This window comes from Haliotis cracherodii, unplaced genomic scaffold (genome assembly GCF_022045235.1).
Source record: "Haliotis cracherodii isolate W230 unplaced genomic scaffold, xgHalCrac1.p SCAF_7, whole genome shotgun sequence".
Classification (NCBI taxonomy): Eukaryota; Metazoa; Mollusca; class Gastropoda; order Lepetellida; family Haliotidae; genus Haliotis; species Haliotis cracherodii.
Window position 1 is genome coordinate 50,436,631 of NW_027266330.1, and position 16,753 is coordinate 50,453,383.

Consider the following 16,753-nt stretch of genomic DNA (forward strand, 5'->3'; position numbering starts at 1 on the left):
CACCCCCACCCCCACACACATACACACTTATTCACTCACTCACTCACTCACTCACCACCACCAACTCACATCCACTTACCCGCTCAGTCACTCACCGCATCCACTCACATCCATCAACCCACTCACCCACTCACATCCACCAACCCACTTACTAACTCACATCCTCCAACCCACTCACATCCACTCACCACACCCACAATCCACTTACTCACTGTATCCACTCACCAACACACTCACTCACTCACCCCACCCACTCACTCACCTCACCAACCAATCCACTCACTCACTGTATCCACTCACCAACCCACCCACTCACTCACCCCACCAACCAATCCACTCACTCACTGTATCCACTCACCAACCCACCCACTCACTCACCCCACCAACAAATCGACTCTCACCCCGCCCACTCACTCACACCACCCACCAATCGACTCTCACATCACCCACCAATCCACTCATCCCACCCACCAATCCACTCTCACCCCACCCACCGATGCACTCACCCCACCCACCAATCGACTCTCACCCCACCCACTCACATGCACCAACCAACCAACTCACTCACTCACTCACCCACTCACTCACCAACCAACCAACTTACTCACTCACTCACTCACTCACCCATCACCACCCACCAATCGCCTCACCCCACCCACTCACTCACCCCACCCACTCACTCACCCCACCCACTCCTATCCACTAACTCCCTCACTCACTCACCGACATATGACTTGGATATATATTTTTTTACAAACAATTTACATTGTGGTTTTGAGATATGATAAAAATATGTATAATAAACTATACTGCCCTGCCTGGATTACGAAGCATCCGGCATGATGAGGTTTCAGTGTCCTAAGTCTGTTACATTGAACATCTTTAGGAAATAAGCCGCGAATTGCTGCAACACTGATGACGCGGCTTGGACCAATATTTACTCACTCATCTTATGAACCAATACGCGACAACTGTGCACCAAAGTTAAGTGATTTTCATATCTTTTCTCCTGGGCCATTTGTAACCACGGTGAAGATATTCCATTGCGTGTGTTATCTTTATTCATCGTCTTCTCTCACAACTAATATCTCCTCTGGTGCATAAATTTTAATTAAAATCGCCCTCAACTTGCACAGATGTATGTGCATATAGAGGCATTTGTAAATAGAAATAAACGTAAGAAAATTAAATATTATTTTAAACAACCGATTCTTTGTAGCATTAAAGTCATTGCGATCAGATAAGTGCAACTTGTCGGGTAATTCCGTCAGAGCAAATGCCCATCCACGGAAATAGCCGAGTTGCGGTGAGTCAGCGTCAATTAAACGTGGAGTAAACAAAGTAATACAGGTTAGTAGTGCATGTTCACATGGCGCGATGTACGGGGTGGTGCGAAATATACGCATGTGCTTAATGAACTTTAAACCCCTTGTTTGACTGCGCTCTGTTAACTCGTCTCAATCTTGGGAGGTACCGGTGAAGACCCTGGTTAAAATTGATCTTCAGCAAACCATGCTTGTCGTAAAAGGCGACTAACGGGATCGGATGGTCAGGCTCGCTGACTTGGTTGATGCATGTCATCGTATCCCAATTGCGTGGATCGATGCTCATGATATCAATCACTGTATTGTCTGGTCCAGTTTGTACGTTTTGTCATGTTATTTCGAGCAGTGCTTCAAGACAAACACACGGCTCGGCATTAAAGGGATAAAACAAGGTTGGTTGTTGTTTTACGCCGCACTAAGCAATATTCCAGCTATATGACGGCGGTCTGTAAATAATCGAGCCTGGACCAGACAATCCAGTGAATGACATCATGAGCATCGATCTACGCAATTGGGATACGATGACATGCATCAACCAACCGTTAGTCGCCTCTCATGACAAGCATAGTTGCCTTTAACCGGTGAAGACCCTGATTAAAATTGACCTTCAGCAAACCATGCTTGTCGTAAAAGGCGACTAACGGGATCAGGTGGTCAGGCTCGCTGACTTGGTTGGTGCATGTCATCGTATCCCAATTGCGTGGATCGATGCTCGTGATATCAATCACTGTATTGTCAGGTCCAGACTCGATTATTTACAGAATACCGTTATATAGATGGATTATTGTTGAATGCGGTGTTAAACAACAAACAAACAAACAAACATAGGAGGTCCCGTCAGGTGAACTTTACATTTAGCCAATCAGCTTAGAGGCTTCTAAATTCTCCCATTTCCAGACCAGCACATCCGATTTCTGTACATCCAAAACAAAGTTAATCGGACAGTTCCGAGTGGAAATAATAAAGGCCGCGCAATTGTGCATATCTTATACACACAAAAGGGAATACCATGAAAGTTTGCTTGATCCTTTATCTAGTAGGCTACCCCACTGACACAAATAAAAAAGTTCGTAAAATTACAGGATTCGTTTTTGTAGGGTGTGAAAATGTGAGATGCAACAATCTTAGATTGTATTTCGAAAAGAAAGATCGTTTTGTATTTACTGATATATACACCGTACAAGGACATACTCCGTAATGGCGTTATGGCCGCCCACTTTCGACGGTCCCGAGCACGGGCATTCGTTATTGGTCGCCCCTTTCTGTAATCCCGAATGGGTCCGGAGATCTTTGAGTAATGTGAACGCGAATGTTTTTCAACACACCACAGCTAGTCATTCATTTCAATGCCATCAAGTCTTCGTGTCGTGTACAGAAATGACAGTGCCAGTTATCTTGGTAGGAAGAGTCTAAGTGTGGACGTTTTTTAAGACGTGAATCCATTGTTTTTTGTCACATGTCTGGACGTATGTCGTTAATTTGCATAACATCTTGACAAAATGATGGCTTGCTGACACACGTAGGAAGAGATAACTGATCACGCGGTCATGTGTTTTTATGTTCGTTTGTTGCGTGCATTAATTCTTGTGGTGGAAAATGTAACATAATTTAACCGGTAGTTTTATGTAATGGAATTGTAGAAAAGAATTTATTATGTCCCTAGGATATAATTCAGTTTGTACGTTTTGTCATGTTATTTCGGGCAGTGCTTCAAGACAAACACACGGCTCGGCATTAAAGGGATAAAACAAGGTTGGTTGTTGTTTAACGCCGCACTCAGCAATATTCCAGCTATATGACGGCGGTCAGTAAATAATCGAGTCTGGACCAGACAATCCAGTGAATTATATCATGAGCATTGATCCACGCAATTGGGATACGATGACATGCATCAACCAAGTGAGGGAGCCTGACCACCCGATCCCGTAAGTCGCCTCTTACGACAAGCATAGTTGCCTTTCACGACAAGCTTCGGTTACTGAAGACCTATTCTACCCCGGATCTTCACAGGTCGTGTATAACAAGGACTGAAATGGAGTTTAGCACTGCGTTCAAGATTACTTTACTGCCGTTTTTCTAGGCGTTTTGTAGCATAACTATCTATGGATGCAAGTTCGAAAACTGTCATAAAGCACACATGTGTAACTCAGAAGATAAAACAAATTGTAACTTGCATGTCGCACCTTCAGAATTAGGAATGAGAATATGGCACATTTCGGTTACATATTTAGATAATATAAAAGTTGAAAGCAAACATATTATGAGAGCAAAACTAGTGATATGATTTCACAACAATGACTTCCTGAAACATTTGTTATTGTTTTCAAGGAACATGGGGATCTAGTTGACAAAATCACAGTGGTATATATGATACTGTTGACATAGATATATCTACAGAAGTAGTTATTTATATTTTTTCATAATTAATGTTTTCAAGTAGTAGGTACAATTTTGTAATATTATTTTATAATGAAGTAGATCTGCACTTGGAAACATGCATATATTGTTAAAATTGAAACCCACGATTTAAATTTTGATGGAATGTTTTGGAAAATGGAAAAATATTTTCATAATTATTTGAGAATAACGTATGTGCGCATATTATTATACACATGTGAGATAAAGATATAAAGTCTCTTTTAAAACTTTGGTACATCTTTCAAACGATTACTCATCCCAATGGCCTCATGTAACTTTCTCGAAACCTTAACAAATAAGATTTGGAAAATGTCTGCCGAAGCCTCGTTGTCGGTAGACATGCTTTGCAAATCCTGCAGTCGACCGAAATATGCACGTTGAAATCCATGTTGTTTGCAAACCGGATGTCTCGTTCGTCACTTCTCCATGGCGTCTCGGTGTTTGACTTTTCTCCATGGCGTCTCGGTGTTTGACTCTTCCCCGTGGCGTCTCGATGTTTGACTCTTCTCCATGGTGTCTCGATGTTTGACCCATCTCCATGGCGTCTCGGTGTTTGACCCTTCTCCATGGCGTCTCGGTGTTTGACTCTTCTCCATGGTGTCTCGATGTTTGACTCTTCCCCATGGTGTCTCGATGTTTGACTCTTCTCCATGGTGTCTCGATGTTTGACTCTTCCCCATGGCGTCTCGATGTTTGACTCTTTTCCATGGTGTCTCAAAGTTTGACCCTTTTCCATGGTGTCTCGGTGTTTGACCCTTCTCCATGGTGTCTCGTAGTGTGACCCTTCTCCATGGCGTCTCGATGTTTGACCCTTCTCCATGGCATCTCGGTGTTTGATTTTGATAATCGCGATTTTAGCTTTTTAAAAATTCAATTCATGACATGCTTGTCATGAAATCACAGGTGAGCATTTTCACTTATTAATGGTTATTCTGTTAAAAAAACCTAGATACTTCCTTTGATAACTAACAAGGTCTGTACTTTGACATGTCGCAAAGTCTTCACAGAACAGAACATCTTTGTAATTAATACAAGCCACTCTTCTCAAAGGTGCGTGCGTGCGTGCGTGCGTGAGTGCGTGAGGTTTATGTGAAACTATGACGCCAACCACATGGTGAAACCCATGAGCATGTGAATGGTGATGACAAACCATGAAACGTTAGCAGGTGAATCGGAGATTCGAACCCACAAGCATACGATTCAGGAACACCTAAGGGCAGCTTAAACTGCACTGTGGATTGCGGCGCCTTAGAAGACGCGGCCGTTCCAGTCTTTCATTTTATTCCAGTCTTTCATTTTATTCCAGTTTTTAAATTATTTCCTCTAGCCATGAGACGGGTTTTTTCCCTATTCCATCTCTCGCGTTGTGGACATTCGTTTGCGCATTCGTCACCACTCGCCCCTTTCCGTAACCTGCAAGAAGACTCGTTCCCCTATCGATGAATGTTATGTGCGAAAATACGACAAACCAATCAGAAGTACTTCGTCAAAGAATCCCTCAGAAACAATTTTTGATTTTACATATGTCTTGCATCTAAAAATATACCCAAGACACAGTTAAATTTGTTCAATCATAATTCCGCACGTCCCGATGTGCTTTAAATTTAATCTGAAATATATATAGATATTGGGAAATATATGTGAACCATTACGCAACGAGTTGACAATTGTTTCAGGTATGCCCGTTTGCGCTAAGACGGAACACGGTCGCAAAAATGGCCATGAGAGGGGCACGAGTCGCTGTTCGGCTTGTCCCGGAATAACACGAGTTGGTCACGAATGTCGTTTGCAGCGCGTTGTCTAAGGCATATAGAGTTGCTTCCCCTGAAATCACTGCTGCCATTTTGGAATTACAGGAAGCGGGTGTAAAATGGCGATCATCTCTTTCACAGGAAACTTTTGGGCGAGTACGGTTTTGAAAAGCGCCCAAATATAATTATATCACCTTTACAGAACATGCAGATTCACTAGATTCCACTTCTCACTGTTTAAGTTGAACGTTGCAATAATGAACGTTCATGTCAACAGCCATCGCTGTACAACCATCCAGTTTTAATATGAGATATAATATTAATTAAGATTCAAGTGCTTCATTTTGATTTCTAATCGTGACTGCGTGAGCTGCCCTACCCCCGCTTCGAATTATACACATGGGCATTACGTTAGCACCATCTGATTCAAAATCCGATCCCGGAAACTAATGACACACCCTGGTCTGAACCCAACTGAACACCTTTGAGATTGCCTTGGCCACCAAGTGAGAGCACAATCTCATTGAAATCAGATCTTAGTTCTCGCTACCGCGACCATTCGTCACCACTCGCCCCTTTCCGTAACCTGCAAGGCTTGTCCCGGAATAACACGAGTTGGTCACGAATGTACCGATACACAAAGATCTGAGGACATCCCATTACGGGTCAAGTCAGAACGACCTTTCATCTGACCAATCAGAGCATGGCTTATCAAGTCATGAAAGTGACAGTTTGAACGTGATGTTTGATCGTGCAACCTCGAAAAAAACATATAGGTTATTCCACACGACAGTTATGGGTGTTATGTCTGTATTCATATAATCTAGACCATCTATTGGCCATTCCAGAATGTTCTTTTGTTCAGTTTTTAATTTTTTAATCGAGTGTATGTCAAAATATGTTTCGAAGCGTAGTCACCAGTTTGAAACTCGTGCCGTAAAGCTCGTTTAAGCTGCCTTCTGATTGCGTATTGTCAACAAAATTCGCGAAAGGTCGGTCTGACGTGACCCGTAACGGGATGTCCTCAGATCTTTGTTTAGCGGTAGCGAGAACTAAGATCTGATTTTAATGAGATTGTGTGAGAGCTATACACCCTCCAGTTCCAAACCTCAATGAACTGCCCCATGCTTTGCACCAGCAATGGCAGAGGGCACCGATGTTGAAAATCAGACCCAATGTTGAAAATCAGGAGATGCCTCGCGAATGGATACTCCAGACACTGATTCAATGGTGCTTCCTAGCTCTATGTTCACACTCATCGTTTTTCACTGCATAATTTTAGTCTGATCTGTGATGTTGGCTGGGTGCTGATACCTTTCAGCGCTGTTGAAATGAAAGTTTTGAGACTTCTTCGCACAACGTCAATAAATGAAATGCAAGCGTTATTATTTGTGTGATGGTAGTGCCAGCTGGTTTGTTTGTTTGTCTATTACTACTCTCGTGTTTCCAACAATGAATCCGACCAATCATTATTTTAATGTAGCACGTATCCGAAAAAAGTGGGTTGTGTTTAATTATTGTTTATGCCTGTACATGGCAGTTACATCATAGGGTGTTAGTTCAGTTGAAGGTGGAAGCACTTTTCCTGAGAGAGTGAGTGGGTGAGTGAGTGGCCTGTTGCTGGGGACCAATTATAACCTGGAATCCCCACTGCAGACCAGTGAGTGAGTGAGTTGGGTTTAACGCCGCTTTTAACAGTATTCCAGTTATATCACGGCGTGTCAGCTTAATGTGGGAGGAAAGCCCCAAGTGGTGCAGGTCTAAGACGTTTACCACTTCGGTGAAACCAACGAGCACGGGTATGGTGCTGACAAACCTAGAAACATAATTTGGGCGAACCGGGATTCGAACCCACAATTATAGGTTTCTGGCGTGCCCAAGGAACGCAACTCTGCACAGCGAATCGCTGCGCCTTAGACGACTGGGACTCCCGTGCCCCCCCACTGCAGACCAGTGAGACCGAACAACATAACTGACAAGCTGAGGATCACCAGGGTGAATCTGGGATTAGATCCCCCAATGATAGGATCATGACACACCTAAGGGACTTAACTCTGCACAGCAAATTGTGGCTTGTGGGATGTCTGGGCAATCCATTGTTCCATTTTCTCATTTAAACAGCTCTTTGTGTTTCTGTCATATTTCTAAAGCAATTGATGTAATTCAACCTCTTAATGTTCATTAAACGCCCTATAACTTAATAGTCACCTGGTACCCCCTCCACTGCTGCCCAATTCCACCTGGTATCTTCAGCACTGATGTCCTTTTTTTAAAAACTGACTTTCAGTGATGGTCATTTTGCCCTGTTTATTTGAATAAACATGAAAGAAATACATACAGTGGAAAATAGATAACAGAGCTGTTAGGGAGCGACCATTTGATTTCTATGGGGGGGGCCTGAGGTTGTTTTCTCAGCAATTTCAGATGGTAATTTTGCAATTTTATTATAGAGTAAAATATGCAATCATATTTCAGCAAATGCAGCCTGTGGTGTATTATAACATGAACAGCTATAGACAATAACAAATAAGATTAAAGTAATAGTGATGTTGCGCGGAAGGTGGCGGAAAATTTTTACGTTTATAATGCTGGAATAATTCTTTAATTTAATAGATAAATGTTGCAATGACATGCAATATTATATCTGGAAACAAACTATTCATTTTTCTTACAGTAGTAAACATTCTATTTATTTTACTGATTATCTCCAACAAACTATTCATTTGTAAATACTTCCGGCCCCCCCCCTTAGAAATCAAATGGTCGCTCCCTTAGACTACTGCAACTTCTGAAAGATTTTCTCAGAAATCATTTTGTATTGCACCTTGCCATTATTGACCATAGAGTGTCACTCTTTCCTGTGGAGTGGCACTCTTTCCTGTGGAGCGTCATTCTTTCCTGTGGAGCGTCACTCTTTCCTGTTGAGCGTCACTCTTTCCTGTGGAGTGGCACTCTTTCCTGTTGAGCGTCACTCTTTCCTGTGGTGTGGCACTCTTTCCTGTGGAGTGGCACTCTTTCCTGTGGAGTGGCACTCTTTCCTGTGGAGAGTCATTCTTTCCTGTGGAGGGTCACTCTTTCCTGTAGAGCGTCACTCTTTCTTGTGGAGCGTCACTCTTTCCTGTTGAGCAGCACTCTTTCCTGTAGAGCGTCACTCTTTCCTGTGGAGCGTCACTCTTTCCTGTAGAGCGTCACTCTTTCTTGTGGAGCAGCACTCTTCCTATGGACAGGCACTCTTTCCTGTGGTGTGGCACTCAATTGAAAAAAAGGGCTAAAAGCATCCTTCAGCATTTTTGAGAGCATTGGGAAATTCTGGAATACTGCCAGCTTCACAGACCACATACTATGGTAAAGATGTTGATGATGAATGAAAAGTACATATTGATATTCGCTATATACATCTACTATTCATTATATAGTGACAATGTCTAAGCATAATCAAAGAAAATAAACCACATGTCTGGTTGATAGATTGCTCGATATTTGCTTATATATTGGCTAGTGAACAATCCCAATTAGCACCCCTTCTGATTGATCAATGTACACAAGACTTATTAATTTGTTATAATACGCATTTGTGTGTTATATATTATATGCACCCTTAATTATGGGCAATTAAATTCTGGAAAAATATATCTGTCGTGTAAATAAACATTTCAGGCTGTGAGCATAAATTTACAATCTTTACTCGTCTTACGTTTTTTTCACCAAAATAATATTCTAATGAGAGACCCTAGTTCTAATTTTGACAGCAACCTTGGCGCTTATTAGGTCGAATATGGTATGCCTAAAAAGTGAATATTGAGATTGTACGATGGTGATGATGGTGAGGAGTACCTCTAGGTTCCACTCCACCAAATCAGAGTAAGTTGTTCAGCCATTGGATATTGTGTAATATTTATATCATTTTTAAATCTATCAAGTAAATAACACTATGATGACCTGGAAATAAGTCATAATGATCCAGCCATGCTGAACGCTGACAGTCAGGGTCTTTAATTGGATCTTAAATATCAGCACCTACATGAATTAATCTGTTTCCAGTCCTTCTGGATTCACAATCCTCCCAAGAAAAAGGATCATCCCACTTTGTCTGTCTCGGATGAAGAATAGAAAAGGATGATCGGCCTTGAAGATGATCTCCTTCTGTATCATGAGCCCATCAACACAGTCCATCATGGTACATGCCGCTGCTTCTGTCCCCTTCTCATTGACCTCCACAAAGGTCTTGTGGACCACCTTCGACACGGTCAACAACCCCGAGGGATCAATCCCAGAAAAGTTGGCCTCCACGGGATCAAAAGCCGTAGTCAGCCCTAAACTGGACAGGACATCCGCCAGCTCAAAACTGGATTCCATCTTAAACCTTGGCATGGACACATTCACCTCCTCCAATGAATTAAACTGGAACTGAAGATGATGAGGCTTTAGGTTCTGTTCCAGGGAAGACAAACCACTGGATTCTCTTGGAAGGAAGATCACCATGCAGAGTTTGTCCCCAACATAAGGTAGTTCCAGCGCCGTGCAATCCAAGTCTTTGATCTCACTGTACCCAAACGTGTCTATGGTGTTCATCATATCAACGCCGACCTTCTTTGAGGAGGAGACTGTGAACGAGGCCTTCCTTGTTGAGTCTTTATCAAAGACATTTGTCCATATTCCTTTAAAATAGATTGCATTTACTAAAATCATTGATGTGTCTTCAGTGAGAGATAGGGGTGAGATCACACCCTGGATCTTATTGTGGGTCTGTTTAGCCACCCAGGTATTGATCTTGGCACACTCTGACTCAGGGTTCCCCATGAAGTCACAGGAATCGGTTTCAGCTCCAAAATATTGGGCCGCCTTTTTGGAAAACTCGGGGCACAGTTGCTTGTCCTTTCTCACAAACAGTTTATTAGCCGTAGCTAATTCACAGCCTTTTGCTTTTCCAGTCATAACAGACAGGTACTCCTGAAAAGCGATGTGTACGGTTTCGGATATTTCGGTCAGTTTCAAGACTTGCATCATCTGTGTGGCTGTGGTTCCCCGGGCACCCATGTAGGCCATCGACATGACAGACAGGATGCTGTAGGGGGACAAGAACAGGTTCTGGTCAGTCAGGGAACTGGACAGTGCCCTGTAGAGGTCAGTGCTGAACTTGGCATCAGCTGCAGCCAGTAGGGACACCTTGCTGCACGACATCGTCCCAGCACCTCTACAAACACAAATACACTTGATGAGAAAACAAAAAAGAAAATTATTTTCTCCAGGACAAATGGATTCTTTTACTAATGCTCAAGGCCAATATAGGTCAATCAGGTAACATTTTATTGTCTTACTAGAGCGGAAGGTCCGGGGTTCGATCCCGGGCCGCATCATACCAAAAGACATTAAAAGATGGTACTTGTTGTTACCCTGTCTGGCGCTCGACATTAAGGGGCTAAAACAAGGACTGGTCGGCTCGGAGTCAGTTTACTGTGTCCGAGTGGGGTATTCATGTTAAACTTCGGCATGGTATCTCAGTGAGCTAGCACTATAAATCGGCATCAGTCCGGACTAGTACAAGCAGCCACACAAACACACATACGTACATGCAAGTCGCTATATATGTGCAATAATCTTTGACGCGACGTTTCACCTCACCTCACCTCACCTCATTCTTACAAAAGAATTCTCTGGCGAGATATACCACTAGGGAGATAACAGTCTCTGACACCTGTTTCAGATACCACTCAACAAAATATACAATGTACATTTGAATATCATTATATAATTTATTGAAGAATTGTTTGTACAACACATCGATTTAAAGCCCTTCATCTTCAAGACTTTACGGTCCTGGGGTCCTATTCATGAGGCACTGAGATTGTCATAGAGGAGTCGCCGCCAATAAGATCTTATGTCTATTCTCGACAGGGGCGGACCTGTTTCAGGATCTTATGACAGGTAATATAGAGGACTACTGATTGAAGAACACGATTTGGCAGTATGGGCCTACTGAATCATTTCTGACAACAAAACAAAAGGTTTCTACTTGCACTTTCAAATTGAGTGAGTGAGCGAGTTGGGTTTAACGCAACTTTTAACATTATTCCAGTTATATAGCGGCATGTCAGCTTAATGTGGGAGGAAAGCCAAAAGTGATGCAGGTCTCATACATTTACCACTTCGGTGAAACCCACGAGCACGGGTATGGTGCTGACAAACCTTGAAACATAATCGGGGCGAACCGGGATTCAAACCCACAGTCATAGGTTTCTGGCGTGCCCAAGGGATGCAACTCTGCACAGGGAATCATGGCGCCTTAGACAACTGGGCCACCCGTGCCCCCTGACATTTCAAAACACAAACAACAGTTCTAGAAGACACACCACAAACATTAGATTTATTGATTACGACTCATTCCTACCAGCGAGTGGGTAGCAGATGATAGCATAACAATCATCCAATACAAAATGTTATGCAAATCAATCTATCTTGTTATTTCATTTGAAACACTGGCAGCATGTTTTTGATTGCTGTGACATTTTCTTGTCTGGCCAGTTAATTTCTATAGATATTGAGTGAATGAGTTGGGTTTTTTAACGCTGCTTTTAACAGTATTCCAGTTATATCACGGCATGTCAGCTTAATGTGGGAGGAAAACCCGAAGTGATGCAGGTCTTGGACATTTACCACTTCGGTGAAACCCACAAGTACAGGTATGGTGCTGACAAACCTAGAAACATAATCGGGGCGAACCGGGATTCGAACCCACAATCACAGGTTTCTGGCGTGCCCAAGGGATGCAACTCTGCACAACGAATCGCGGCGCCGAAGACGACTGGGCCACCTGTGCCTCCCTAAATACAGATTGTAAGTGGTTTCCTTTTACTCATGTGTACAACGTATGAAATAGAGTGAGTGTCATGCATTCACACGTTATCCTCGATAGTATGCATGCTCGTGTGCATACAAAACACCACAGAACATGTAGAGAAGCCATCATCGTTTACTGAGACATAGCATCCATACATGACGTCATCATATGACGTAACGAGATAATGTGTACTTGGATATTGCGGGAAACTGTATCACACAAGATGTAAACAACTATAATAGGAGAATACACTACAGTGAGCACCTTGTTGATTATGTATAACTGGATGGCATAATGTTTGAAAACATTTAGTTCATGAATTAATGTTTCATTACATCTTCCCTAGGCAAGGGTGTTCACTGTCTGTTAAAGTCCAGTTTCCACAAGGCTCGATCGTAGTCCCGTTTCCACAAGGCTCGATCATAGTCTAGTTTCCACAAGGCTCGATCGTAGTGCCACCAGTGGCGATTGCAAGTTATGTCCCTTCTATGTCCCTCCGATTGACCAATCAGATTTCATCTCTCATATCACTTGCATTTGCTTTAAACAAAATGGCGGCGCCCAGTTAAGTGGATCTCATTGATAATCAAGATAAGACCTTTAGATAAGATAAGACTTTATTATCCCAAAGGTAATTCATATAGCACAGTTGATTAGCACCAAAATATGAATAAAGACAATATATGACATGAAAATATGTACAAACATGTAAGAAGATGAGACACTCATACAAAGTCGGGTCATAAAAGATATCACAAGGAAATCCTGATATATAACAATGTCATTCTTAATCTTACACCAACATTTACAAACATATTACAGCCTCTAACCCTACCTGAAAATGTAATAAACCGGTCTGCCCCGGATTCTATGCACAAGGGTTCAAAAGCCTTCCCATGAACAGAACCATATCGGCTCTCGTGTCCTTAATGATCACCAAGAAAGGCCGGTTAGCCACAAAATACTCCACATCCTCTCTGACCCTCTTCCTCTGGAGCACAATAACAGCCGTGGCTGCGGCAGCCTCACTTCCCTCCTCGTTCACTTCCAGGAAGGCCTTGTGGACCACCTCGGAGATGTACAGGAGACGGGTTCCATCAATTCCAGACAGATCGGCCTTGTGCTCATCAAAAGCATGGGTCATCCCAAGAGACTTTAGAATACCATTCAGATGAAAACTTGATTGTAGTGTGAACTTTGGTAGAGTTACACTGACCATAAGCTTTTGCATGTGTGATAGAGCAAACTCGAGTGTATTGACGTTCAGCTTGTGTTCCAAATCATCCAATCCATCAAGACATTTCGGCAGAAACACATACATGGCCAAATCACCACCAACGTATGGCATTTCCAAGATCTGACAGTTTAGTGTTTCGTCAAAACAAAGATTGAATTTTTTCTTCAAATGCATCATATCAACAATGACTTCCTGGTCAGCATTCACTGTAAATTTAGATTTATTGGTACATTCTTTAGAAAACATTTGTTCCCAGGATCCCTTGAAGTAGACTGCATTGACCAGAACAAGGATTGTGCTTGGATCAAGGTCTTCAATCAGATTGAGGATTTTTCCATTGGTTGTAGCTTCGACCCAAGCGTTAATCTTCTTTACCTCTCTGGCAGTACTGCCTTGAAAGTCAGCCAGAGCTGTTTCAGCTTCGTAGTGCAACATTGTGTCCTTCAAAAAGTCTGGCAGCAGCTGACATATGTCACTGACAAACAGTCTGTTGGCTGTTGTAAGTACATAGTCTCCTTGTGTCTTCAGAAGACCCAGATAGTCTTCAAACCCTGGATGTACGGAGTCCTGGAGGTTGGTCCACTTCAGGACCTGGTTCATCTGAGCTGCAGTGTCCCCTCGAGCTCCGAGCTGGGTCATGGCCAGAGCTGCCGAGATGCTGAAGGGAGACAGAAACACATTGGAGTCCTTCAGGTCGGAGGCAACCTTCTTGTACAGGTCCAGACCAAACTGGGAATTGGCAGTAGCGACCTGCTTCACCAGGTCCGGGGACTTCAGTCCAGTTCCACTTCCAGCCATGGCTCTGTAGAAGAAATGTCACTTCAGTAAGGTTCTGGCACCTCAAAGCAATGAAAGGGATAGGCAATAAACATGTTCATCTTTTCTTATTTGATGCAGTGGTCGGAAGAAATTCCACCTGAAATAATTATTTTATCAGGAATGATATATTCCAGTATGTTACTTTAGTTGCAGCTTCTACCATACTTACTTCAAATTATAGGAACCATAAGTGTATGCAGGATATTTTTTGACGTATGGAAAAATTTTCACCAGTCACCATAGGGACTTCCTGCGCTACATTTATTTTGATTACGAAAACGTTATGTTGACATTTAATATTCAAACTGCCTGAAATATGACTTTCAGTGAGTCATGGTATGGCATTTATGATATGTGTATCCATTCTCTTGCAACTTAAGTTGTTTCAAGACGTCAATAGCGGTATTCTGGCCGTGGTTGCTGTAAATAACGGTGAGTTGTGCGATCTAGTAACGATTTCGCTGAAATTTTTGTAACCATTATTATAATTATTGAATGAAATTTTCAATATAATTAAAAAAAATATATTGCAAACATGAGTCCAGATTAACAATTTTTTTATTACCAGATATTATGATAATAAGATTAAATTGCGTACTTCATTTTGGATTTGTTGACTGGTATTTCCGGTGTTACATGATCTCGGTGATCAGCTGACAGTGTTTTCTGAGATGGGGAAAACATCGTGTCATTTGAAAACTTGATTTTATGAAAAATGTTAGTAAATTTGGGGAGCCATCTTTACCGCGCACTATAACCAAGTTAACGCTATATTGAAGGGCGCAATAGATGGAACAATGTATTGATCATTTGAAGTCCATATCCATTTTCTCAGTGAAGAGTTTCTTCAAAATAATTACCGTATTCGGCGTAATAAGCGCCTCCCTCTAATAAGCACCCACGGTGATATTTGCTGATATATTTGCTAGTGAACAATCCCAATTAGCATCCCTTCCGATTGATCAATGTACACAAGACTTATTTATTCGGTTTAATACGCACACATGTGTTATATACACCCTTAATTATGGGCAATTAAATTCTGGAAAAATACATCTGTCATACATAAACATTTCAGGCTGTCAGCATAAACCACAAAATTTATCTTTCAACTCTGTTTTTTTTCACCAAAATAATATTCTAATAAGAGCCCCATATTTCTTATTTCTAGAGAGCACCCTTGGCGCTTATTACATCAATACGGTAATTCATTTGCATGCTTGAAGAGGTGATAATGAGTATTTGAACCAAACAGTAGAGAAGAAAAAGGAGTTTTGAGCAATGTGTCACTCCTTGGCTACTCATTGTGACCGTAAAAGGGTCATAAAAAATATATCAATATTTTAGAAGACTAGGAGCCAGAAGTACCGGTATATATTATTTTATTATCAGCACATTTGTAATATTAATATTTCCACTAATCATGCTAACTCCTAAGCTATAGTACAATATTGTGAGTGTGGCATTAAAAATAATATATATATGAAGAGAAATATATATTGTGTGAGCTAGGAGTTGCGACTCAAACACTGTTGAAAACCATATATGGCATGTTAACTTTTACCTTATCAATAATAGTAGGAGTAACAAACAATACCCATCTTCCCGAGGCAAGAGCGGTTACTGACTTTACAAGTCTAGTTTCCACCCTTGCAGAACTAGCCTGGAAATCCTATTTTGTGATAAAATGATTCTTACTTTGTGAAGTACATAAAATCACGTGAGCACCTTGATTAAAAACATGAAAACATTTGGAAACTATCTGTTGACAATGACTTGGCGATGCACAAATCCTGCAATCGACCGAACTCTGCATGACAGTTAATGAACCGGATTTCGATTTCGGTGCGAGATTTTGACTGGACTATGCATAGACTCGTTAGTCCAGCCAAAGTGTAACTCCATAATCCCAGCCTAGTTCGGCAAGGGTGAACTCAGCAATATTCAAGCTATATGGCGGAGGTCTGTGAAATAATCGAGTCTGGGTCAGACAATCCAGTGATTGATATCATGAGCATCGATCCACGCAATTGGGATCGATGACATGCATCAACCAAGTCAGCGAGCCTGACCACCCGATCCCGTTAGTCACCTTTTACGACAAGCATAGTCACCTTTTATGGCAAGCATGGGTTGCTGAAGACCTATTCTACCCCGGATCTTCACGGGCAACCATTCAGCATGAGGTAAAGGGAGCATGAGGTAAAGGAAGTGAAATTGGGTTTAACGTCACAATCAAGATTATTGCACTTACATAGCGATGTATGCGTGAGTGGCTGCTTGTACTAGTCAGGACTTATGCCGATTTTAAAGTGCTAACCAATATAAAATACCATGCCATGGATACCCCACTCAGACACAAAAT

General features: G+C 42.0%; 1 protein-coding gene across 2 annotated transcripts in view; it reads right to left on the reverse strand.

The window, feature by feature from the left end:
- Positions 1 to 7,926: 7,926 nt before the first annotated feature.
- The window catches only part of LOC139447051 (leukocyte elastase inhibitor-like), a 32,901-nt gene continuing 24,074 nt past the window's right edge, over positions 7,927 to 16,753 (reverse strand). The window contains exon 2 of one of the 2 annotated variants that reach the window (XM_071228208.1): positions 7,927 to 10,688. In XM_071228208.1, coding sequence (XP_071084309.1) covers positions 9,521 to 10,675 — 1,155 coding nt within the window. In that variant the 5' untranslated portion in view covers positions 10,676 to 10,688 and the 3' untranslated portion in view covers positions 7,927 to 9,520. Of the gene's footprint in view, positions 10,689 to 12,964; positions 14,372 to 16,753 lie in introns of those variants that run through there. The other variant, XM_071228207.1, reaches the window with a different exon arrangement.